We start from the raw sequence: 26,581 nt of genomic DNA, 5'->3' as shown, positions 1-26,581 counted from the left end.
CACACACACACACACACACAACCCTAGAGTCGGGCCTGCATGTGGCTCTGGAGGACAGGAAGACAGTGGGCCCAGACTGCTGTTCTCTCCAGAAAGAACAACGTCAAGTTTCTAAAACGTCTCATAGCAGGCGTAAACATTTTCCTCGGCGGTGATCAAACTCAAGGGGGGGTCATGAACATGCTGCCGATCTTACAGAGCGTCCGACAGCTTGGAGGACGGGGCTGAAGAGGGGAGTTTGTAGGAGGGAGTTTTAGAGAGCCTCGGATGGGCCGCGCTGCATGTGTGAGTGTCAGTGAGTCAGACGGCTGAGCGGTGAGGGAATCGGACTAGTTATCTGAAGGTTGCCAGATCGATTCCCGGCCGTGCCAAATGACATTGTGTCCTTGGGCAAGGCACTTCATCCCACTTGCCTCGGGGGGAATGTCCCTGTACTTACTGTAAGTCGCTCTGGATAAGAGCGTCTGCTAAATGACTAAATGTAAATGTGTGGATGAAGTTTCCTTAGTGACCACGGTTGCACCTGGAATCGCTGCTCTGATGAAACACACCAAAGACGACGAGGCTACTGAGCACGCCCAGGAGAGAAGGTCTCAACCACACACACACACACAGAGGGATCAGGAGTGTAGCAACCCAAATGAATTACAGATGAATAAAGAAACGGAGGGAGAGAAAATCGAAGTGAACAATAAAAACCCGTCACCATGGATACAGACCCCTGCAGCTGACACGTGCCTGCACACACACACACACACACACACATTAAACAGACACAAATCCGAACACACGCCTTAACAAAGGGAAAATGATCTGAGTCCAAAACTCAATCAGTTTGCAGTTGTAGAAGGAGACAGGACCACATGTTTTTGATTGGCCTGGTGGAGAGAGGGGATGTCGTCATGTTGATCCTCTGGACAGGTTCCTGGTCACACACACTCCGAACACACACAAACACACACACACTTCAATTACACGCATGTGCGCACACACACTCACGAACGCAGAGGCTTGCTGAAAGCATTGAGAATGCACTCACACACACACACACACACATGCACATACAAGTTGGCCTCTTTCTCTTACACACACACACACAAACTTGTTAAATCAAGGCAATGAGGTTACACTCTATGGAGCGTGTTTCAACAGGATCATTTTTCAGACCATCTTACCTATTGAGAAACAACCCCGGCTAAACAACCCTTCCTTTCCTTTCATAAACCCCCTTCTTCTCCAACCTCACTCCCACCTCCCTCCTTCTCTCCCTGCTACCTCCCTCCCTCCATAGCTCTCTCTCTCCCTCCATATCTCCAAACTCCCTCCTTCTCTCCTTTCATACCTCTCTCCCTCCTATTCTCCCACCTCCCTCCTTCTCTCCTTTCATACCTCTCTCCCTCCATATCTCCCACCTCCCTCCTTCTCTCCTTTCATACCTCTCTCCCTCCTATTCTCCCAACTCCCTCCTTTTCTCTCCCCCCTCCCTCCCTCATCCCCTTGGTGAGTTGCTTCCTTCTGACTCTACACAGCACATGGTGAACAAGCCAAAACGGCCCTCCTACACTCACACACACACAAACCCTCACACACACACGCCTCTCATTAGTCAAGTGTTCCTGTCTGGTTGTGGGCCTTTCTCTTGTCACCCCTGGGCTTGTTATGGTTGGAGCCCTGTAGCACACAGACCAGACCCCAGCACACTCCGGGGCAAACTGGCCCTTCGTGGACACCGTAGGCCACTTCCTGTCCGTCTCTCCCAGAGGGATGTTAGCATTGGCAAGCTGGGCAGAGCCTGGGCTGTTATAAAGCCATTCATTAAGACAGAGAAAACAAACAGATATATATATATATATATATAGAGAGAGAGAGAGAGAGGGCCCTTTTTTACAAAATCAAGGCGTTCCAAAGCGAACATTTCTGGTGCATCCGTGTTTGTTTGAGAGCTCTCTGTTCTGAGGGCTGCAGCAAACGCAATGCTGTCCCAGAGTCTCTGCACGTGTGATTCAGGTACACCAAGGCCAGGGAAGTAGTTCTCCCTCTCCTCCCTGCCCCCCTCCCTTCCTTCCACCGTCTGCTCTGAGAGCTGATGACAGCAGAAGATGGTGAGTCTGGTCTGCCTCCTCACGCTACAATATTCATGAGCCACTCGACAAACACTCAGGGACCCCGTGTGTGTGTGTTTGTGACTGTGTGTGTGTGTGTGGAGGGGGGGGGGGGGCAGGGTCTGCTGGAGGAGGAAGGAGACTAGAACCTGTTTATATTCTCTATCATACAGTTTATAGCCAGAGGATAAACGAACACTGAGCACTGAGGGAGGGGGAGAAAGAAAGAGAGGGAGGGAGGGAGGGAGGGAGGGAGGGAGGGAGGGAGGGAGGGAGGGAGGGAGGGAGGGAGGGAGGGAGGGAGGGAGGGAGGGAGGGAGGGAGGGAGGGAGGGAGGGAGGGAGGGAGGGAAAGAGAGAGAGAGAGAGAGAGAGAGAGACAGGGAGAGACAGGGAGAGAAAGAGAGAGAGAGAGAGAGAGAGAGAGAGAGAGAGAGACAGGGAGAGAGAGAGAGAGAGAGAGAGAGAGAGAGAGAGAGAGAGAGAGAGAGAGAGAGAGAGAGAGAGAGAGAGAGAGAGAGAGAGAGAGAGAGAGAGAGAGAGAGAGAGACAGGGAGAGAGAGAGAGAGAGAGAGAGAGTGAGAGAGAGAGAGAGAGACAGGGAGAGAGAGAGAGAGAGAGAGAGAGAGAGAGAGAGAGAGAGAACACATCCCCAGGGGATCAGGCTTGAATCAGGCCCTCCTCCCTCTCTCCCTCCGTCTCTCCCTCCCTCCCTCCTCCCTCCCTCCCTCTCTCCCTCCCTCCCTCCCTCTCTCCCTCCCTCCCTCCCTCCCTCCTCCCTCCCTCCCTCCCTCCCTCCCTCTCTCCCTCCCTCCCTCCCTCCCTCCCTCCCTCCCTCCCTCCGTCTCTCCCTCCCTCCTCCCTCCCTCTCTCCCACCCTCCTCCCTCCCTCCTCCCTCTCTCCCTCCCTCCGTCTCTCCCTCCCTCCGTCTCTCCCTCCCTCCTCCCTCCGTCTCTCCCTCCCTCCGTCTCTCCCTCCCTCCCTCTCTCCCTCCGTCTCTCCCTCCCTCCTCCCTCCTCCCTCCGTCTCTCCCTCCCCCCGTCTCTCCCTCCACCCAAATCGATGGAGGACTCCCCTGCTGAGGAGGGGAGGTGACCAGATTTTTCACAGCAGAGAACCCTTCTAGAACCATTATGATTTGTCTAAGCTTGGCACGTTTACCTCAGGGGCAGGGTGGAGTACTGAAGTCTGGTGGGACAGGGGGGAGAGGTGGGGCAGGGGGGGAGAGGAGATCTGGAGACGAGAGTTAGGGGAGTGGGGGGGGGGGGGCAGAGGGTCTGGACACTTGGGAGAAGGGGAGGGGGGAAATGGATATCCTCCCAGAGTCATTATGAACTGAGAGATGAGAGAGACGTGTTCTGTAAGGAGGGGATGAGGGGAGGGAGGGAGGGAGGGCGGGCGTTGCATGGGGGTCTAAAGGTTTGAGCTTTGATCTAGTAAGACTGTTTAGTAGAGGAAAGTGAGAGTAAAAGGGAGAGAGCTCTCAGACCATAAGCCCTCTCTCTCTCCTCTCTCTCTCTCCCTCTCTCTCCCTCTCTCTCTCTCTCTCTCTGTCTCTCTCTGTCTCTCGCTCTTTGTCTTCCTCTCTCAGGTCCAGTACATCAGTGGCTTTCAGCCCGGCAGGTTAAAACTAACAGCCCTGTGCTCAAACGCATTTCCAGAGAGCGTGTTAACCATCGCTCCCCGGCGGAGTCTCAGGAGTCTCTTCTTGTCAAAAAGCTTATTCACTAGTTCTGCAGGCCTACGCAGTAATAAGCAACCATATTGCCCCGGTGTGATAACAAGCAGTGACTGGACAACTTCAACCCACTCATCAAAGAGCTAATATCTAGTAGGGCTTCCCGCTCAGATAACCCCGAGGAGATAAACGGAGAAGACACTCAGCTGTCCTCGTTATCTTTCCATAAGCAACACCTCAATCCCGTACGAGAAGCCGTTGAACCAACTTCAAACAGTACTTCCTATGAATGGGTTCTGGGGTTTAATTGAGCCCCCCCCCGTCGTCGTCGTCGTCATTACAAACGATTAACGGGATTTAAACACTTAAGTGATTAGGCCGACAAATGAAGGCCCTGCAACCGAAGTCTGGAAGGGATTGAGTCATGTATCACCGCCCTGTCCAGCACCATCGTGTGACTACACAGCGAACTTTCCCTCTTTTTCACCTATCAATCACTTGAATCCGTTCATGCTGAACGCTGGATTCAATATTATGTTGTTAAAGGTAAATGCTACTTGTGAATTTGTGCATGAAATACGGTAGGCTTTAAAGAAGTCGTACGCATATAACGTATCGTTCCACGGTGAAAGTGCGGTTTACCATAATGACAGCCCGTTAATCACCACGATATATTCACGTTTATCATATTTAGAGCGGCACATTCCTTTTCAGATGAACAAACGATGCATAGGGTGATTCTACTCGTGATCACAATTATACCGTGTTTAAGTAAATAATGATAACGCGGTCTCGCCACACATTGGGTTTGATATGGAATGGGAGGGCTGTGACTTGGATAAGCCACATGCCGCGCGCAAGCAATACAAAGATTTGATAACATACTAACACACTCAAACTGACGACAGCTTGAATGTATAAAAACATTGAACAAATGCGATTAGACACGTGATAGTGCAGCCTACCTGGTATATATTGTGCAGGACTGAAGAAGACTGGGTAGGACAATCTGATACTTTCATTCACTGGTATCCGCACTAGCTGTCCCAAAGTGGCCCGGATCAGTCGGTGACGATTCAAATTCTGTGTGATCTACTTTGAGGCGCCGATCTTTTTCGGCCCCGAACCGTGCCCTCGTTCACGGATAGAGAACGACCATGGTGGGCTTGAGCTCGTTTGGCGAACGCTCAAGGTCTATCTTGTACTTTACAGATCTGAGAATTGTGCAGCCTTCAGCACTTGGAACCCTATTTGGCAGGAAGTTGACGCTTCTTTTTCGCATCTCTGCATGATGGGGAGCAATATTTGCCAAGTCCTACACTGAGACACACATCTAAACTGTTGCCATGTAGCCTACTGTATACTGGAATAACGCTCAAGAAAATGAATGAAGTAGGCTAAATGCACATAGGCCCACAATTAGGCCTATGTATTTAATGGATAGAGAGGAAGAGAAGAAACTCAATAGCCTATTTAACAAACACTCAAACATCATTATGGCGTTAACTTATCTGTGTCACATTGGAACTAGGCCTACTAGCCTATATAACAACTAACGCACACATGAAACGCCGCCGGTATTATGTTATCAAAACAAATGTCTACCCAAATAAACATACGACGGGCGGAGCTTGAGTTTACTCCGCTTTTAGAGTCCCTTATCGGTCTGTTAAACACTAGCGCCACCTAGTGATCATTCATGCAGTGCGTTTCGATTCGTACATTTTCAAAAGTTAAAGCGTTTCTTTCATTGCAATCCTTATCGCCAGGTTCACATGGTTGCATATTTTTCTTTTTTGACATGTACAGGCTGTCTGCAGAGAGTGGGTGCATGGCCGCGGGTCGGGACGTATTCTGAACCAGGGGGACTGGCAAGACAAGAGGGCGACGACTTAATAGACTTGTGGCTGGTAAGAAAGAGTGTTAATCAAATGCTATATGGAGCCAACCGTCCTAGCTTGAAATGCTTGTACGCTCTCCGTGGTAGACTACTCATTGCAAACTTCATACAACAACCAATATTCAAATAAAGAAATTGTCGTACTGTAAATGTATTTTATTTATTTTGCAAATTGCAATCTCTTCGTGGGCTCAATTCTTAGCGGTGCCCCTTCTTATGGACGCAGGTCAGGTGACCAATCATCATAATCATCACCATATATATTTATACCATATATATTTATAACATATATATTTGCAGGGCTCCCAAGTCTTACGCATTCACCATGAGACACGTATTTCAACCAGTTCACACAGAAGAGTAGGTCTAGTTAAGTACGTTATAGTTCCTTAAAGTATCACGTTAAGCATTACGGAACAGTTGCTTGGGACATGGTTTCTAGTGATGGTTAGACTGGGGGTACTGGTGCACACCCAAGGAGCGAACACTGTCAAGTGGATCCAGGATAACTTTTTAGAGGAAGCTGAACTAATGGTTCTCTTCTCTAATGTTGATCAGCTAAAAGGGGAAAACAGCGGACACTGCCAGACAGTGCTCTGAGACAAAGCAGAAATATGCTGTACATCCATACCTTCAATAATGATCTAGACCTCCAACAGGTCTCGGAGCTGTTTAGAATTAAAAACTGACACATACTACACCACTGAGATGTATGAAAAAACCTCAGAGTAAAATTAAAGCACAAGCTTTTCTGAGAAGAACTATTTCTATCCTGTTTTACACTTTAACTGTCCCACAATCCATGACAGAAAAAAAATATGTTTCAAGATTCAAGACTCAAAAAGCTTTATTGTCTAATATGTTGCCATGTTAAGACATTTTTCTTTTGATTGAAGTCAGAGTGTGTGTAATATTTCAGTAGAATGAGTTTCGTATATGTATTGCATTGGCATGGAAGGATATGTTGTATAATTACTTTATAGCCAGAGGCACTCTGAACCTCCTGATGCTAATAGCTCAAAGCTTTGGTGGAGAGGGTGGGAGGCATCCTGGATGTTGGATATTTCTAAACACAGGCTGGTCAGATGCCCTGGAGACAGCATTCTTGTAGCATTCTGAAATGCGCTCTGATGCAAGTTTGTTGACAGTGCTTCCTCGTTTTCTTAATCAGTTCCTAATTCCTCCTCTCGACCCTCGTTTCCTCCGTATCCTTTTCCTCAATAGGTTTTTTCGGTATAAGATCCAGTTGACCTGTTGGGTGAAGTGCCTTGCCCAAGGACTCCACATAATTTTTCACGGCCAGGAATCGAACCAGCAAACTTCTGAAATAGCCATATTCCCTAACCGCTCAGCCATCCCCTTGATGCAGATTGGGTTTTAACTTCTGCAAACGCAGATTTGCAGTTATCCACATCTCCTACAACCATTGCCATTGGCCGGGTTTCCCAGATTCGTTGAGAAGTTCTTAACGCTGAAGGCCGATTTATACTTCTGCGTTTTTACGCACACGCACACAGGGAACGCCCTCTCCGTCAAGGAACTCCTTCTCCGTGTCCTCTCCGAGCCCCTCTCCGAGCTCTGCGTGCACCTCCTGATTTTTCTGACTGTCTTTCCGTCATGTTACATACCCCTTGGCTGTGATTGGTCCGTATTAAGAACCGCTTGCGTCAGGGGCGGGGTTGCCGTGACCAACAAGAGAACAGAATCCTTTGACCGCCATCTTTGTAAGTTTTTACAATTCATATTTCAGCTAAACAGTACATGTAAATCAGCATCTGAATTAAAATATGAGGAGAAATGGGAAGTGTAGTTGCTAAGAATGTGCTTATTCTATTGATGAAGCGGCTAATTTGTAAATTTGCTCCGACTTTTCGATAACCTAGCGAGCATTGCAGTGCAGCGCCATCTACTGTTCTGTCGGTGAATTGCTTTCAGCATGCAGAGCCATTGGAGTAGTATAAATTCAACCAACCCGTCCGACTCCGTGCGTCCGTTAATCGAGACGCAGAAGTATAAATCGGCCTGAGCTTCTTAAGAGCGTTCTAAGAGCGTTCTAGAGCGTTCTTAGAACGCTCTTAAGAAGCTCTTAGCGTTAAGAGCTCCTCAACGAATCTGGGAAACCCGGCCATTGTTGGTAGTGTCAGTAAATGATGTATAATATAATTCAATATGTTATCTAGCCTTCAATCAGGGAGTCGCTCAAACAGAGGAGCGCCCTGCGTCTTGTTGTCAAGACCTTTCCTGCCATTTTGGCTACCAGGTTCCTCAGTTTACCTCTGGTGAGATTATAAAGGCCCATCAGGTTGATCCATAGGCTATTTGTATGTCTGCATAGTTTTGTACGAAAGAGAAAGACATGCAAAGATTGCATGACAGAAAAAGATGATCATGTATGTGGGTGATTGACAGAGAGAGAGAGAGAAATTAAAAAAATAAACCTGTTGAACAGACAACATCACAAGCTTGACGGGAAAGAGTAGCCTAAGTAAAAGTTGGCCATCGTTAAGTCGTCAAACAAACCAAACGGGATGTTTGTGGTGGGTTTTTGGACTCTCTAGAGAGTCACAAGCTCGTGTTGATAAGTAAAGGTTGATTGATTGATCTGCTCAAAAGGAGAGCTGTACCCAACATTAAACAAACTTTTTACACCCCGTACTGCCTCAGAAAATATTTGACTATATGGTGATTTGGTGTCGTGTCACTTAACAACTATAACATGTACAGTTAGAGAGAGAGTATTACATTAATCCGTGGCATAGGTTTGTTTTCAAATGTGTGCGACAGCTTTTTTTAAATTACTGTTGATGTTAATATAATTTTCTTAACAAAAAGTGTGTGTGTGTGGGGGGGGGGGCAGATTTGTCGTTTTCAAGAAGAGAAATGAAACTCATGACCCTGAAATGAATTCCTTTTATTAAAAACGATGTCCGGGTGATCATTTTAATAACACATTTTAATTTTAATAAATCACTCAAACCCCTCTGCTTCCTTCACCCTGATGATGTGCAAGTATTCCTCTTTTACACACAGTTACCAACACAAACATTCAAAACAAAAACCGAGGACCTAAGGCCACTGATTCAGCAAAGTATCAAAACTGCCAGAACAACTCAACAAGACTTTAACAGAGTAAGACTTCGAGAGCTATATCCTGTCTATCCGACTGGCTTCCTCTGTGAGCCCTCTGCCCCAGATGGGCCAGCACTCGAAGTGCTCTCTTCTCTGAACTCTCGTGCTCTATTTTTTCCACATAGACATACAAATCATTTATATGCTTCAATGTTGATGACATATTTAATTTTAGACTGTGCCATGATGCACGTATCCAGATAACGTGCATGTTTCTAAGTAACCTGCACTCTCTAGGTCAAGTGTGGTTTTCTCTATGCAAGCAAGTTTTCTAACCATATCCTATGCAGGCAGTTTCTAGCTGTCATACAGAGGCCTCCTGTCTGTAACCTTGTGCAAGACGTTTTAACACATCTTATCTAAGATGCACATCAGCAAGCGGTTGCTAATTCATAACAGAATGGAAAAGAGTTCTAAAACATACTGCAAGTTATTGCTAATTCATCTTGTCTAAATACACATATGGAAGCAAGTTCTAACACATCCTATGTAAATACACGTTTTATTTAAGCATTTTTATTCAATTTTTCTCCAAGGTGCATCCAAACGAAGGATCCTTGAGGATCCTTTGACACTGTATAATAATAGAAAACATACATCTTTACTCCAGAAGAAATGTATACCATTTTCTGTTTCTAAGCATACTTCTGAAAAGTATATCAATAGTGAACTATTTTCAAAGCATACTTAAAAGTGTATCAAAAGTGAACTATTTTCTAAGCATACTTCTTAAAAGTATATCAAAGGTGAACTAAAAGTGTACTCTTTCTCGTAAAACGAAAGAGAAGCAAGACATGCAAAGTTTTTGTGACAGACAAAGATGATCATGTGTTTGGGTGTGCGACACTGAGAGAGAGAGGAATGTTCATGTCAGTATCCTGGTTAGTGTCTGGTCTACAGTCTGTCAGGGGACTCTACCCACAGCATGGGGCCTACAGAAGCCTGGGGCCCAAGTTGTTCTCACAGCCAGCAAAGTGACTCTTTGACATGGATTGTCCTGGAGGATGTTTGTTGAAATTATGTGATTTAATCGATCAAGTGTATTCCCTGAAAGTTAAGATCTACTTTATATCACAACTCATCACTAGTCTGCTAACTTCAGTCTGTCAAATCTTTTCAAAGTAGGGTTTTTGATTGCATACAGAAGATTGCAAAAAAAAAGTTTCACAAGACCTTTCCTGCCTTGTTGGCTACCAGGTTCCTCAGTTTACCTCTGGTGAGATTATAAATGCACCACAGGTTGATCCATATTTGTATGTCTGCATAGTTTTGTACGAAAGAGGAAGACATGCAAAGATTGCGTGACAGAAAAAGATGATCATGTGTGCGGGTGAGCCACACACAGAGAGAGATAGAGTAAATAAACCTGTTGCACAGACAACATGAAAGACTTGACGCAAAAGAGAAAGTAAAAATTAGGCATCGGTAAGACAACAAACAAACAAACCAGGTCCTCGTGTGTTTCTAGAGGTGGTTAGACTGGGGGTGAGGTACACAGAGGAGGAGAGGAACACTGTCAAGTGGATCCAGGAACTTGGAGAAGATGCTACAGCATACAGCACCCTCCTCTCTCATGTTTGTAGGGGGGTAAATATTGTCCAAACAACCAAAACTAATTCCCCTATGGTTTGAAGGAAGATGGGAAACTGAACAGTGTATTAGCATGAAGCAAATAATGCCAATACCAATAGAATTCCAGGTATTTGACTCTATGAGTTAAATCAGAGCAAGAATGGTCAAAGTATGGTTAAATGAAATACGCATTTAATAACTTTGCAAATGAATGAAATCAATTACAAGGCAAACATGTTACAATATGAAAGTTTTCAATCTTACCTACTCTACCATGATCATTGTAAATCAGAGAGAAAACAAGAGGTGAGGAAGGAGTAGGACAGTAGGACAAGGCAGAACTGAGGAGAAGGTCTCAGGAGATGAAGAATCCAAAGAACAATGCATTACAATTCCCTTTATACACAAGAACAACCAATCAGACCACATCTTGAATGGGGTGTGAGAGCCATCAAGTTGAGACCGTCCAGAAACTCCAGACTTTAGCATATGAGAGGTGGGGGCAGGTTTGACACCCAGCCTTACAATCCTCCCTCTTGGACACAAAAGCACATGAAAAGCTGCTGTGTTCATCCTGTGATAACCTGCACCCATAGGAAAAGGAACTTGATTGCAGACAGGTCAGCATTGAGATTCTAATGGTCATGGCTATTGCTCAGAGGATCACTTTTGGATCATGGCTAGTGCTCAGAGGACCAATTTTGGATCATGGCTATTGCTCAGAGGATCACTTGGAAGAACCTTTGTATTGGCATGCAGACGTGCCCTTGGTTAGCATATTCCTGCTACTTACGTTCTTGTCCTGTTACAGCAGAACACAATTGGAGCACAGCACTTGGTTAACAATGAAAATGGTAAAGTTTGGAGTGGTCTGGGGTCTGAGTGAGTCGGATTGGATACAAATGGAAATTAGTGAGACAGTGTCCTAAAACTCAAATGGAAAAAATAGGTGAACAACAGTCCTCCCTTTTGATAGATGAGAGGTACACAAACATATCATCTAACAGATGAAAATGGCAATTAAAACAAAAGCGTTCTTGGGTCCAAAATAAACAAAACACAAATTACACAGCAATCATAAAATAAAATACAAGTTATACCAATCTACATTTACAGGTCAGGAACCAATGTGAGTTTAGCTAAAACCTAGAACATTTACCACCAACTCTATAAAACACACAAAGGTACATACTGATCCATAATACCCAATACTCATCCACACAAACCAACATAGGAACTAATGGATGGACAAACCATATGCACTATGCATATGCAGCTAAAGGAACTGGAGCAGCAACAAATAAACTGTCCCGAACGAATCTTTGAACTACAACAAAGACTAAACACAGGGGTAATACAGTAGGAATGTAGCAATATCACAATTTGGACCTGAATTAAGTAAATGTAAAAGATAGTTGGAATTGCATGTAATCACATTAAAAAGTTTAAGATTTGGTTGTCTTGATAAAGGCTCAGCTTATGCTGCATGAAAAATGGGGGAGGCCTACCCTTTCCCAGATCCCAACATTTGGACTCAGTGTGACCACTTCTTAGACAAGCACGACAAAATCTAACTTTGTTGTTAGCATAAAACAAGCGTGTGGGTGGAATAGGCATATTTCTGCCAAGATCCCAACATCGCATTTCGGTGTGTCCTTGTCTTTTACAGAAGTTACACTGTATATGATGGGGCTGCTGGGGCTTGGGTTTTGCCTCTGTCACCATTTTTATGGCAGCAATGCGTGGCGGATCAGGAGCACGACGGTTCTTTGTAGAACGCGGTTTGGGAATTTGCGCACCAATTCCACTCTCTGTGTCTGAACACTCATTAGTAGAATGTGAGCCAGCATGGCTGGTCTCTTCACTGCTTTTATTAGCGGTGTGTTGCCTTGTGGCACTAAAAGGTGTCGCTGCTTTGAGGACAGAGTTGAGAAGACATTTGCCAATTAAATGTACAGTAATCTTCAATGTTTGTTTCTTTTCTGCTTTCTTTTTATGGACTCCTACAGTTCGCCAATGTTCAATTATTTCAGCTAGCGTAAAATCAATTTTAAGACCGTTCTTGTCTTTCTTGCTCAATTGAGATAACGTTCGGTTAACGCTAACTTCTTCCCATAGGTTAAGTAATTTGTTAACTTCAGTTTCCCATTCCATTTTTGTTCATTTCATGCAGGAGCTAATATCAGAAACTAGTAATAGGCTTCTACCAACAGAACCAGGTGGAACACAATTAATGTACATTTGTAAATGCTTACTCACCGCACCATGGTTTGAAACGCCGGTTTGCCTAACTGTAACTGAATTGCTCGAAACATATCACGTCGGGGTCACCAAAACTGTAGGGGGGTAAATATTGTCCAAACAACCAAAACTAATTCCCCTATGGTTTAAAGGAAGATGGGAAACTGAACAGTGTATTAGCATGAAGCAAATAATGCCAATACCAATAGAATTCCAGGTATTTGACTCTATGAGTTAAATCAGAGCAAGAATGGTCAAAGTATGGTTAAATGAAATACGCATTTAATAACTTTGCAAATGAATGAAATCAATTACAAGGCAAACATGTTACAATATGAAAGTTTTCAATCTTACCTACTCTACCATGATCATTGTAAATCAGAGAGAAAACAAGAGGTGAGGAAGGAGTAGGACAGTAGGACAAGGCAGAACTGAGGAGAAGGTCTCAGGAGATGAAGAATCCAAAGAACAATGCATTACAATTCCCTTTATACACAAGAACAACCAATCAGACCACATCTTGAATGGGGTGTGAGAGCCATCAAGTTGAGACCGTCCAGAAACTCCAGACTTTAGCATATGAGAGGTGGGGGCAGGTTTGACACCCAGCCTTACATGTTGATTAGCTTAAAGGGAGAGCTGAGAGCTGTAGCCAACATTTTTAAACAGTGGTTCTCAAACTTTTACATTCCATACCTCCTCAGAAAATATTTGACTCACCCCGTCACGCCTAAGAAAATATTTGACTCACCCCCTAACGCCTAAGAAAATATTGTACTCACCCCGTAACGCATAAGAAAATATTTGACTCTTTGGTGTCCTGTCACTTACTTAACAACTGGAAAATGCACAGTTAGAGAAAGAGTATTAAATTACTGCCACCCATTTGTTTTCAAATTGGTTTTCAAATGGGTGGGATGGAGTTTCAAGAATTGAAATCATTATTTGCACAATGACTCTTTGCCACATTGTAATTTGCACTATATCACACTATTTGTATTTTTTGTACCATTTGTATTTTTGTTGTATTTATGTTGTAAATCATTTGGCTACTTTATATTTTATATTTTAAATCCCGTTAGTATTGGTTAGACTTGTCCCTTAGTACAGTATAGTTAGACCACATATTCAAATGTCAAGATACCTATATGTTTAATGTATGCACCTTCCTGCCAAAGTAAATTGCTTGTCTGTGCCAACTTTCATGGCGAATAAAACCCTTTCTGATTCTGAAATGAAACTCATGACCCTGAAATAAATCCTTTTTATACAACGATGTCCGAGTGATCATTTTAATGATCAGGGTGAAAGAAGCCCCTTTGCTTACTTCACCCTGATGATGTGCAAGTCTTCCTCTTTTACACACAGTTACCAACACAAAACATTCACGCACATAACCTTCTTTTCCAGAGAACAATGTGTGTGTGTGTGTGTGTGGACCAGTATTTGTGTCAAAAACCATGTGACACTGTCCTATAATAACCACCCCTACAATCAGCGTCCAGAATAGTCCAACTGAAGGGTCTGATGGAGGGCCCTCCACCTCATGTAAATGGACCCCAGAGCTTGACCTACCCCAAAATAACACACTCCGGTCCACGTTTTGCCTTTCTATTTTTAACTGGAGGGAATATTTGTCTATTTTCTCCAGTATTCTATTCTATTTTATTCCTTAATTCGTCAGAAGGGCACATGACGACGACAGAGCAGGAGGGAGGCAGGGAATCCTCAGGGTGGAAAATAGGATAAAGTCGTAGAAAATGAACACTCATGGCTGTTCTTTTATAACAGCGCATGATCCTATAGCGAGTAGTGATAACTGACAACAGTCTATTACACTGCAGCAATTTCTACATCAGTTTTTTTTTTTTTACTCCTATAGGGATAAGAGTAACTTACAACTTTCATTTGTATGGCCCTGCCTGTGACCAATGAGGTGTGAGACAGGGTTCCTCCCGACTCCTTGGGGGCTGGACCAATCAGAGCTTGGAACAGCCGGGATCGAGACTGACCAATCAGAATTCGGAACACTCCGAACGCTTGAGGTTTGGACTGAAATAGAGTGCTGCACACCTCCGACACTCAGTCACACACTTACACATGCTCTCTCTCTCAAACACACACACACACACACACTTTCAGAAGATCATTCCCTCAGATGCACTTTGAACACACACATTTTTTGGGGGGGTAGGGGGGTTCTACAAGCATTTGTGTTGGTAGTTGTTTTAGTTTCCCTGAAGTGTTGGTAGATTCTGAACTCAGTCCACACAGTTTCCTGATTTTTGTTGAGCACCTGCTTTTGCTGTGAGCATCCATCACCATTGCAATGTATCTTCTTCTGCTGTTTGTGCTACTGGGTGAGTACTCATTATCTTTGTGGAGCTTTTGTGTGTGTGTAACTTGTGGTTAGGAGGGTGTGTGAGAGAGGGAGGCAGTATTTACAGTCCATTCTCTGTGGTCATTGATGTGTTCAGTATTATTTAATCTCTTAAATCTATTTGTGTGAATTGAATCCACCCAAAAGTTTCACAACTAAGATGAATCGTGACAAATAGGTCTGCACTGTGGTTTTTATGCAAAAACAGTTTCACTTAAATGGCTAAACATATTTTCATTCTGTGCGATTGCCTTTTCATTCTGTGTGAGTGCCTTAATGTGTAGAATGAAGCAGATCTATACAACCTGAACGGAACAGCCTTGGGCACATCACGTTGACACAGGAAACAAATGTAAACATTATTTTCTAAATGTCTTCAAGGATTCCCCTGACATTCAAAAGCACTTATGTCATATTAAGCAAGACGGCACCTGTTTCCTGCTCTGGCTTGAACCAGATGGGCTTTATGGAAATTAATTAGTACCAGTAAATGAGAAGTCAGAGGAGTCCTTGAGGATAGTCACTTTTGTCCAACACATTACAAAACAAGAGTAAAACACTACAACAAACTTTTAAGTTCAGTCTAAACAATTATGTCACATCTTGTACGATGTTGAAAATACATCAGGGTTTATTTTAAGTTCCAGTTCTTTATCTGTCACAAAGTGCTCCCTGGATGCTGGAGCAATAACGTCCTCCGCTCGTTATCTGTATCCTCATGTACGGGGGTCACACACACGTTCCTCTTCTGCTTTGACTGTCTGATGTCATCCCATCCATGTTTTATGTCACTCGAGTCAAGTGTGAAGACATTGTCTGAACGAAGGCAACCGAATACAGCACCGTGGGGTGCATTTGTTTTTGTTTCCTCAAAAACTTCTCAGAACACTCAGTTCCTCCACAGATGCGGTCGGTAAACCACAGCCTTGTCTTGAATACATGCGTGTTGTAAAAAATGATGTGACCTGAATCAAATGCGCAAAATACCGTTCGGAACAGAGGTTTTTGAAAAACCTGGCGTTGTGAGCTCCAACTGTCATCTGATGCCACGGTGTACTGGTCCCTGCATTGTTAATTGGGACAATTATGAGCCTTGAGAGATTGTGTTATGTCCCGGTCGGTAGCAGCGATCAAGTAATAGGATCTATCCACAGAAACAACAACGTACTGGCAAAGCCAAGCGTATTGGGAGCCAACATGCTCATGGTTGAGTAGAGCTATTCTAGCCTCCTGTGTTATTGTATCCAGGACGGAACGTGATAGGACTGGTTTTCAGTTGGTGCGTCTGTTGACCACAGCTGAGTCATGCTGAAGGGCGTCTCCTACTCGGTGTGAGGGTGCAGATCCAAGGTTACAGTAACTACAGGTGTATGAGTGTTTAGACATGTGCACCCATATTTTAATGTTGGGGGTGAAAACAATCATCAGTATTCAAATCCAGTTGGCAGTTGGTTATTGGGTAGAAAAAAAATATGGTCAGATGTGTTCAAAAACGGTTGGGATACAGGTCAGTTGTATGTTAGATTAGAATCTGTCTGGTGTGTATTACATTTCTCATGTTTCTGACTGAACCATGAGTGAACTTTTACCACCTTTTCAATGTGTTGCAACAGAAACAACGCTAAGAATGCATACTGGGTTACATATTATGGCAGGGCAACATTCTGCTATATTTATTTACATACCAATGGCTAAAGAAAAAATAAATAAAGTGTTTCCTCTGTAAACAGATTAAGTACTTCAGATTCAAATGAAAATACTTAATTAGATATTGGATAACAGATGTAACAAGGTGCTCCATAACAGCGTTTATCCCCCAACCCATTTTTGTTGTTTGTTGTCTCTTTAAGGTTCTGCTTCCTGCACGCTGTTTAATGCCGATCTCAACATGGGCGGGGTCAGAGGCTGGGTTCGGTTTGACTCCGAAGCTCGGACGGCCACCCTTAACGTCGTCGGCGCCGGAACGTGCGGCTCGATAAACGTCACCCTCACTTCGTTCCCAGTCATGTTCGGCCATTTTGTCCAGCCTTGTCAGGAGCGGCACGTAGGTCTGAGAGTATTCACGTTCGCTTCGGGCACCACGTCAAACGCCACCGTTAACGTGTCCCCTCTGTTTGAGCGGGACACCATCCTGGATGACCTTTCGTTGACCCTGGAGACGTGTAACGGCGCCAAAGCCTGCACGGTCATACGGCGAGTAGGACAGACCGTTGTGACAAGGCAAGCTAGGTTCTACGGTTCCGTCGCCGGTAACGTTTACATCAGGCAAACGGTGTTACCAAACGAGTCCCAAACCAGGGTCCTTTCAGACTTGGCCACCATTGGTCAGGTCAACGCAACAAAGACCAACGTTAGTGCGTTCGCATACCAGAACCGTGCCTCCAGCTGCGACGATCTGCTTGGAAACCTGGACGCCTTCGCCTTGAGTGCCCTCGGAGAACTGAGTGTCGGAACCCCTCTAGAACCCATCAAGTCTCGTTTGGACCTCACCTTCTTCGGTTCCAAGTTCCTCATCCTCAAACTCGGCTCCGCCTACCGATGCGCTGAGATCCTGACGGTGGAGAAGAAGGAAGTGCACGTCTTAGTGGACATGAGAGGGGTCATAGGTTATTTCAGCTTCCGCCAGGCTTCCCCCTTCGACGTGACGGAGGTGAGAGCGAACCTGTCGGGCCTGCAGAGTCGCGTGGGTCCCTACCACGTGCACCAGTTCCCGCTTCCTCAAACCCAGTCGCCACCGCAGAGCATGTGCTCCAACGACAACGTCGGAGGTCATTGGAACCCATTTGCGGTGGACACCGCGGACCCCGGCTACCCCAAGGTGCCCGGCTCGACCCACGACCGCTACGAGGTCGGCGACCTCAGCTCCAGGCACGGCTCGCTGGAGGGACGCGGCGAGATCGCCGCCGTCTTTTACGACTTCAACCTGCCCCTGTTTGGACGGAACAGCATCGTGGGGCGCTCGGCGGTCATCCACGAGCCGAGCGGGGCGAGGTTCGTGTGCGGGAGCGTCGGCTACCCCGGCGACGTGGTCGTCGCCACGGCGACGTTCCGGAGCCCCGTGGTGGGCACGGTCCAGCTGACTCAGCTGAGGGGCGACCCTCTCTCCGACGTGACGCTGTTCATGGACCTCGCGTACGGGCGACCCTCCACCGCCCCCACGGCCAATCACAACTGGCACATCCACACTTACCCAATCAGCACGGCTCGCGACACGGACGAGGGGCGGTGCGAGAGCACGGGGGGACACTGGAACCCGTACAACGTCTCCACGACCGACCCGAGCTACGCCCTCCACTGCGGCCCCACGAGCCCCTTCGCCTGCGAGATGGGCGACTACGCCCGAAAGCACACCACCCTCAACCTGGGCACTCAGCTGGGCACCGTCGGCGGGAAGCTGTTCCTCACCGACACCACTTCCTGGGTGTCCATGTCAGGCTCGTTGGTCATCCACGGCCCCGCCATGGCCGCCAACCGGATCGCGTGTGCCAACGTCACGACCCTCCGTCCCCCCGCGGCGACGACCGGCCCGTGGTTCGGCCATCCCAAGGCCTCCAGTGGCCAAATCCGGTTCTCCCGGTTGGTTCCTCAGGGGCCCACGGCCGTCAGCGTCTCTCTGGCGGGCCTCGCAGCCAGAGCGGGGGGCTACCACGTCCACAAGCTACCCACAATGCACAGCATCTCCGCCCTGCCCTGCTCCGACGCCAGCGTCATGGGTCACTTCAACCCGTTCTCTGTTGACATCTCGGCCTCGCCCGCCCCCGCAACTGGTACGGTGGACCAGTACGAGATAGGGGACATCAGTGGGAAGTTTGGCTTGCTGACCGGTCTCAACCAGCTGCAGAGTCTGTACATGGATGGGAATCTGCCGGTGACGGGGCCTAACAGCATTGTCGGGAGGTCGCTGGTGATCCACTATGCCAACGGATCCAGGTGAGCGGAGGACTGGAGGGAGGGAGGGAGGGAGGGAGGGAGGGAGGGAGGGAGGGAGGGAGGGAGGGAGGGAGGGAGGGAGGGAGGGAGGGAGGGAGGGAGGGAGGGAGGGAGGGAGGGAGGGAGGGAGGGAGGGAGGGAGGGAGGGAGGGAGGGAGGGAAAGTGGAGAGATAGAGGCCAGTGGTGAGAGAGAAGACAACAACAAAGAGTGTGTGTGGGTTAGTGAACAATATACAGCATGCGTTTAAGTCTGTGCAGCCTTTCTGAGAAAAAACAGGTGTTTATGTTGATATTATGAGGTTTTGATGCTAAAGCAGAAATACAGAGCAGAAATACACGTTGACTTCTGTTTTTAATCAGAGATATCTATTGAGAAACAAGAAACCGAATTACTGAACAGACATGTCGAACAAATACTACAGTTTAAGGGGTTAATTAACAAACAGTCAACAGACAAAGTCTCTAATAACTGTGTAACAAAAATCACAAATTCTTATCTCATGCTCATCTTAGCATTAGCATAGGCGTTGTCATGTCATTGGGATGTCATTCAGGGTGTGTTGTGGTCCACAGGATGCAGTGTGCAGACATTACCCCTGACAACGCAACGGGCGGACACTGGGTCTATGCCAAGGCTGACTTCGTCAACACACTGAATGGGACAGTTAAGTTGGTACGAATATATATCGGGAATAACCCCCGTTTTTCCAGATATATTGAACATACTTGTATTTACCGTTTTCAAACACATCTTAGCATTGTGAAGAGTGCTAAATTAAACATACAGTTCCTCTGTCGTTAGGCGCTAGCGAGCACGCAACACACAATGACGAGACACGTTCAGATCGCGGAGGGTTTGAGTTTGGATGCTTGGCGAGACGTGACTCAGCACCAAACCAGGAGCCCAGAGCCACACTTTAGCTGCCAGGAAAACGTGGCCGGGTATTTATTCACCGTGCACACAGTGCCCGTGAATTCATTACAGGGTTAGGGAGAGGAGAGGGGAGGAAGGGGAGAGGGGAGGAAGGGTAGAGGGGAGAGGGAGAGGGGAGGAAGGGGAGAGGGGAGGAAGGGGAGAGGGGAGAGGGGAGAGGGAGAGGGAGAGGGGAGGAAGGGGAGAGGGGAGGAAGGGGAGAGGGAGAGGGGAGGAAGGGGAGAGGGGAGGAAGGGGAGAGGGGAGAGGGGAGAGGGGAGAGGGAGAGGGGAGGAAGGGGAGAGGGGAGAGGGGAGGAAGGGGAGAGGGAGAGGGGAGGAAGGGGAGAGGGGAGAGGGAGAGGGAGAGGGAGAGGGAGAGGGAGAGGGAGAGGGAGAGGGGAGAGGAAGGGGAGAGGGGAGGAAGGGGAGAGGGAGAGGGGAGGAAGGGGAGAGGGGAGGAAGGGGAGAGGGGAGGAAGGGGAGAGGGGAGAGGGAGAGGGGAGGAAGGGGAGAGGGAGAGGGGAGGAAGGGGAGAGGGAGAGGGGCGGAAGGGGAGAGGGGAGGAAGGGGAGAGGGAGAGGGGAGGAAGGGGGAGGGGAGGAAGGGGAGAGGGAGAGGGGAGGAAGGGGGGAGGGGAGGAAGGGGAGAGGAAAGGGGAGGAAGGGGAGAGGGGAGGAAGGGGAGTGGGGAGGAAGGGGAGTGGGGAGGAAGGGGAGAGGGAAGGGGAGGAAGGGGATAAGGGAGAGGGGAGGAAGGGGAGAGGGGAGGGGAGGAAGGGGAGGGGAGGAAGGGGATAAGGGAAGGGGAGGAAGGGTTGAGGGGAGGAGGGGGGGCAGTATTGGACAGGTGTTGTGGCATCATGTTGTATTAGTTCAACATATCACACCACACACCTACAACACAGACAGACACAAGCACACACACACTGACACCCTCCCAACCACTCCTCACTGTCCCTCCTCCCAACCCAGACACACATCCCAAAAGAACAGCTGTATCTGGCAGCCCCCAGCCCCGCCCCCATCCCCCCCCACCACCCCCGCCCCCAGAAGCTCAAATGTGTGCTCTGAATAAATATAAGATATTTGTGTTACAGCTGATTTCAGATAGAGCTGCACATCATTTGTAGTTGTTTGTCCAGCTGCATGTTCATAGTAATAGTTCAGTTTACAACCTTAAATGAAGATAGTTATCAAACTGGTCTTGGGTCTTGAAAGGTTGTGTAACTGGTTGTAGATGGTTGAGTCACTTTTCTGAGTAAGTAGTCTAACTTGTATTGGAAGGTTGTGTAACTGGTCCTAGACAGTAGTCTAACTGGTGTTGGAAGGTTGTGTAACTGGTCCTAGACAGTAGTCTAACTGGTGTTGGATGGTCTAGTAACTGGTCCTAGACAGTAGTCTAACTGGTGTTGGATGGTCTAGTAACTGGTCCAAGACAGTAGTCTAACTGGTGTTGGATGGTCTAGTAACTGGTCCTAGACAGTAGTCTAACTGGTGTTGGATGGTCTAGTAACTGGTCCTAGACAGTAGTCTAACTGGTGTTGGATGGTCTAGTAACTGGTCCTAGACAGTAGTCTAACTGGTGTTGGATGGTCTAGTAACTGGTCCTAGACAGTAGTCTAACTGGTGTTGGATGGTCTAGTAACTGGTCCTAGACAGTAGTCTAACTGGTGTTGGATGGTCTAGTAACTGGTCCTAGACAGTAGTCTAACTGGTGTTGGATGGTCTAGTAACTGGTCCTAGACAGTAGTCTAACTGGTGTTGGATGGTCTAGTAACTGGTCCTAGACAGTAGTCTAACTGGTGTTGGATGGTCTAGTAACTGGTCCTAGACAGTAGTCTAACTGGTGTTGGATGGTCTAGTAACTGGTCCTAGACAGTAGTCTAACTGGTGTTGGATGGTCTAGTAACTGGTCCTAGACAGTAGTCAAACTGGTGTTGGATGGTCTAGTAACTGGTCCTAGACAGTAATCAAACTGGTCCCAGAGGAGCAGGGTGGTCTAACTGTTAATTGTGGCTTCAGTCCCAGCAGACGTTCGATGATGGGAGCTACAGTGACATGACACTGGAGGTTGACCTCCGTTTGTCACGGATCAACAACGTGAGTCTGCTTCTGCTGAAGGCACACAAACACATCCACACACACACACACACACACACATTGAGGGGCTGTAAAGGACACTATCTCTGCTTTCAGGTCTCCACTGCTTACTGGTCCATCCTAGACCGTCACTGTAGCCCTGAAGGAATCACTTACAACCCCTTCAACATGGAGCCCTCGGTGAGTATCTGTCAGAGAAATGAAGGATGTAATATATGCTTAGCCTTATCTGTACTAAGTAAGCCAGTTGGTCAGCCTAGAAAGGTCAGAAACGTTGTTACTTTCCACTCAAGAGGCACACACACACGCGCACGAGAACCTTAGGATAAGAATGGGTCCTACAGAATCCAGACCTGAACCTTGTATCGAGACCAAACTTGTCTCCTTGCCAGCAAGAAGTAAACTATTGTACTTTCTTTAAATCCGACGACTCTGTGCCATTATTTGATAAATAGGAATATCTAACAGTATCACCCTGCAGCACAGCGTGGTCCAGATCCTGGGCTGTGGAAGGACCAGGCCAACCCCTCACTCCTTGCAGACAATGAATAGTCGCTGGGTTTTTGTGTGTGTTTTTTTTGACGTTGCAGTTGATATACGATGTTGTTATTGTTAGACTGCTGTCGGAATTGTTATACGATACGTTTCGGTTGCGCTGTCTGTCTGGAAAAGACGTTCCTCTTTTGGGCTCTTTTCTCTGGAACACTTTTAGACCTGCGCACTTCGGGTCCAAGATCATTCGCTTTAGATGCTTGTGGTTCTTGTGAGTTGCTTTTGGTAAAACGGTCTGCTTAATCAATAAAATGTTAAAATGTAGTATGTAACATGTTGTAACAGGCTGTAATTTATGGATTTAAGTAAAAATGGACCTCATGTAATGTCCACACATGTACAATAGAGTACAGTAGAGTACAGTAGAGTACAGTAGAGTATAGTAGAGTCATCATGAAGTACTCATCAATGCTGTAAACTTTTGACTGTGATCCTGTGATTGGTATTTACCTCTGTTCACTGACATGGTCATGGGGGATATATCTGAAATCATCAAAGCCCACTTTCAGGCGAAGGAAAGAGAAAGTCGGTTACAGTTTGTTTTCGTTGTTTTCTCGTTTCTCAGAGTTCCAGCTGTTCCCGTGACAACGCCCTGTCCTGTGAGGTGGGAGACCTGACGTCTCGCCAGGGGAAGGTCAGCCTGGTGGAGAGGCAGCTGTACACAGACACCAGCCTGCAACTGGCCGGTGACCTCACAGGTAACACACAGCCAACCGGGTGAAGGGATGAAAGCGCTGAATCACGCATCAAAAGCAGCAAAGCTCTGCTGGAAAACCATGGAAACGGCAACGTTATAAACCAACACGACTGTAAAACACAAACACCTGAGACACACCCACATACGCAGACACAGCACGATAAGAATAGGAACTTTGATAACAATAGTGGGTCACCAGTAGTTCATCGTAGATTATGATTTATTTATTTTAGGTTTGGATTATTTATTATGTTTTTAGATTGACTGCTCGGAGGATTAGGGCCAAATAATTGTTTACCTATATTTGTTACAAATTTCAATGAACTTGAAACTTGATATAACTAAGGGTGTGAGAGAGTAGCATTATTAATGTGCTTTGAGATGATTAGTGAACTCTAACCGCATTCAACTTTAACAACAAGTACAACCAACACAGATAGATGAAACTACAAAACCAACATCTCAATATCTGATACGCTTTTGAGAAGATTTGTCTGTCATGTTGCTCGTCACTTGCGTGTTTGTGGCTGTGGATCTGTCTGTTGGTGTTGTGTGTCTATGGTTTTGTGTGTCAACGGTTTTGTGTGTCTTACGTTGTGCGTCTCCGTTGCCTTTGTGTCTTTTGCGTGTCTGCGATCATGCATCTGTTTGTTGTTCTCGTAGTGGTCCACAGGTCTCTGGTCCTCTGGAACCCACCGGAAGTCCTGGCATGCGCCAACATTCTCCCAGCATCCCCTTCTGCAGATCAGTTCTTCCCCAACGTGACGTCCTTCAGTAGGTGAGACTGACCTCTCTACCTCTGACCTGACAGGAACCCACCCTCGCCTTGTTCTTACACTCAGTCTAGTGGCAGATATGTTAGAGGACATGTTAACATTTACATTTTTTAATTTAGCAGACGCTTTTATCCAAAGCGACTTCCAAGAGAGAGCTTTACAAAGTGCATAGGTCACTGATAATAACAACAAGATAGCCCCAAAAACATTGCGAGTAGCCAAAACATGAAGCACATATTGTGAACAACCAAAATAAGTGCCAAAGGGAAGAACCATAAGAGCATGTAGTTAAACAAGTTACAATTAAACAACATGAACCGCTATAAGTGCAAGTGTACCTGTAGAAAACAAAGCAACAATAAAAACAATATATCACATCGAGTACATGCTGTGAGGGAGTTGTGATTTTAGACCCTCTGAAAGGTATGTTTACCTTCGCATTTCTTGAATAACTTTTTTATGGGCTGTATGAAACGAAAGGCCATTTTTAGTCTCTTAGCAACGTCATACTTTCATCTAAATAAAACGGTTATCAATTAAATCAATCAATCAATCTAACAAACATGACAGCTTTGTTCAAATGATCACAAGAAATGTATCTCATCAAATTTCCTCACAATCTCCTGGGAAATAGAACACTCCCAGTTGTTTTTAAAATGTCTCAGATGTCACCACGGTTACCGGTTGCGTATCTCAACTCAAACAATCAATTTATCAAACAATCTACCGTGACACATTCTCACTCTGTCTCTCTTTCTCTTTCTTAAGCCCCATATCTTGTCCATTTTCTCTTTCCCGTTTTCTCTTTGTCTCCCTCTGCAGTCAGGCACACCCTGTCAAACCGATATATTTCATACCCAGCCTGTTAGTTTACCACCTTGTCCTTACTGCGTGCAGGTATGACTTCCGTAAGAGGGTGTCAGAGGTGCTGGAGGTGAGCATGTCCAGAGTCACCATCCTATCGGGATCACCTCGGACCAGCAGAGACTGCCAACAAGTCAGCTTCATGGTCGCAGGTACGACAACGATCAATATCTGACCATTGAGGGAGCAGGGTTGTTTACAAGCCGTTCAGCGACCGTATCAGAGCAGGAAGACTGGGTCCAGGATCGATTCTTTCAGTCAGATGGCAAGATCTAGTATGAGGCAATCGGCTGGGATCTGATCTGAAATCTGTTTGTGAACGCAGGTTTCTTTCACTTTGTGATCTGCACCGTCGGAATAGATGATCTGACCTGTGTGTGTCCCTATAATGGACTGTTCTGCACTTTCAAAAGGTCTTCAGTGAACCAGACCGGTCTCCGGTTCAGTTACCAGAAACCAGCGTTCAGATTATAAACAGGGAGTGGAGTGGACACACACAGTATAGGAAGAGACAGTCCTTTATGTCCTTGGAGCACTCAGACAAAACAGTGTGAAAGACTTCTTTTGTACAGAAACAGAGAAAAACACACTCTCTCTCTCTCTCTCTCTCTCTCTCTCTCTCTCTCTCTCTCTCTCTCTCTCTCTCTCTCTTTCTATCACACACACATCAACACGTAGACGGACACAAACACACACCCACATACACACACATACATACACACACACACACACACACACTGTAACCGAACCCACTGATCTCAATAACTCATGCAGTCTCCTGGAGGATTTTTGATTGCCTCCCTGTGTGTTCCTCACACAGGTGAGGTGGCAGAAGAGAAGTTACACGCCGTCAAAGACAGCAACAAGATGGGAGTGTACCAACAGACTACAACCTGTTCTGGTAAGCATGCCTGGAGATGTCACTAAAATGCATTTACCACCATCTCACCCCATCTGTTTGCTGTAAAAACTATACCCGAACATGTATGTTTTATCATTTATTATAGTATAAATAGAAGCACATTTACTATACACATTTTTATATATATTTACATGTTTTAAATGGACTTAATAGAGTAAAGTAAAGAAAACTCAATGTCAAGTAGTTGTCATGTGACAGATTGTCAGCTAACACCATCTCTGTTGTCAGGGAGTGGAGGACTGAAACCCTGCATGACTGTTGTGGTGTGGGTGACTGCTGCCACCTTCATCTTACGGTCCCTGACTCAGCTGTAACACACTCCCCTAAACCTCGCCTGGCCTCTGTCACAGAGGAAAATCTGACTCAGTGTGTGGTGGGATTTTTCCTCAACTTAACTGTAGTGTCAGTCATAATAATAACAGCGATAATAATTGTCTTCATTAGACTTAATCATGATTTTATATATGGACAGGAAATCGCCTGTTTATAGATCTGTTTATTTGTGTGTGTTTTTAGATTAGTTGTTAAAGATGGTTATTGAATTTTGAATATATATGTAAATATTCATTCTTCGTGGGGTTTGTGGGGGACTGTATGTCTAGTCTATGACATTGCAATTTGTTATTTTCTGCCAAATATCTTTCCGTGCTCTGTAAACTCAGTATGTAAATTGTGCAATTTTTAATATTGTATATACACATTTTTTATTGATTTGGATGAATGCCATGTTCCCATTTGAGCAGTTCATTTTAAAGTCATAATGTGTGTTAAATATATAAGTAAAATATAAACAAAACGGTATGGTCGTATGCTCTTTAATTTG

The 26,581-nt window shown here is 46.1% G+C and overlaps 2 protein-coding genes and 1 long non-coding RNA gene across 3 annotated transcripts in view; 1 reads left to right on the top strand and 2 right to left on the bottom strand.

The window, feature by feature from the left end:
- Positions 1-4,854, bottom strand: part of add3a (adducin 3 (gamma) a) — a 75,595-nt gene extending 70,741 nt beyond the window's left edge. The window contains exon 1 of the mRNA XM_084685086.1: positions 4,746-4,854. The gene's annotated coding sequence lies outside the window, so the exon portion shown is untranslated. The remainder of the gene's footprint in view (positions 1-4,745) is intronic.
- Positions 4,855-14,760: 9,906 nt separating this feature from the next.
- cusr (Copper-only SOD repeat protein) lies at positions 14,761-26,557 on the top strand. Its single transcript, XM_084686146.1, has 10 exons — positions 14,761-14,982; positions 16,853-18,932; positions 19,507-19,606; positions 21,870-21,947; positions 22,044-22,127; positions 23,065-23,197; positions 23,860-23,974; positions 24,870-24,988; positions 25,657-25,737; positions 25,987-26,557. The coding sequence occupies exons 1-10, from the start codon at positions 14,952-14,954 to the stop codon at positions 26,070-26,072; spliced, it is 2,907 nt and encodes a 968-aa protein (XP_084542272.1). The 5' UTR covers positions 14,761-14,951; the 3' UTR covers positions 26,073-26,557.
- LOC146237540 (uncharacterized) lies at positions 23,143-24,547 on the bottom strand. Its single transcript, XR_014740665.1, has 3 exons — positions 24,406-24,547; positions 23,893-24,039; positions 23,143-23,262 (listed from the first exon to the last, which is right to left on the bottom strand). It is a non-coding gene; the product is annotated as an uncharacterized LOC146237540 (long non-coding RNA).
- Positions 26,558-26,581: the final 24 nt, after the last annotated feature.

The sequence above is a fragment of the Hypomesus nipponensis genome, chromosome 21 (assembly GCF_054491055.1).
Source record: "Hypomesus nipponensis isolate SF chromosome 21, ASM5449105v1, whole genome shotgun sequence".
NCBI lineage: Eukaryota > Metazoa > Chordata > Actinopteri > Osmeriformes > Osmeridae > Hypomesus > Hypomesus nipponensis.
This window is presented reverse-complemented; position numbering and strand designations above follow the sequence as displayed.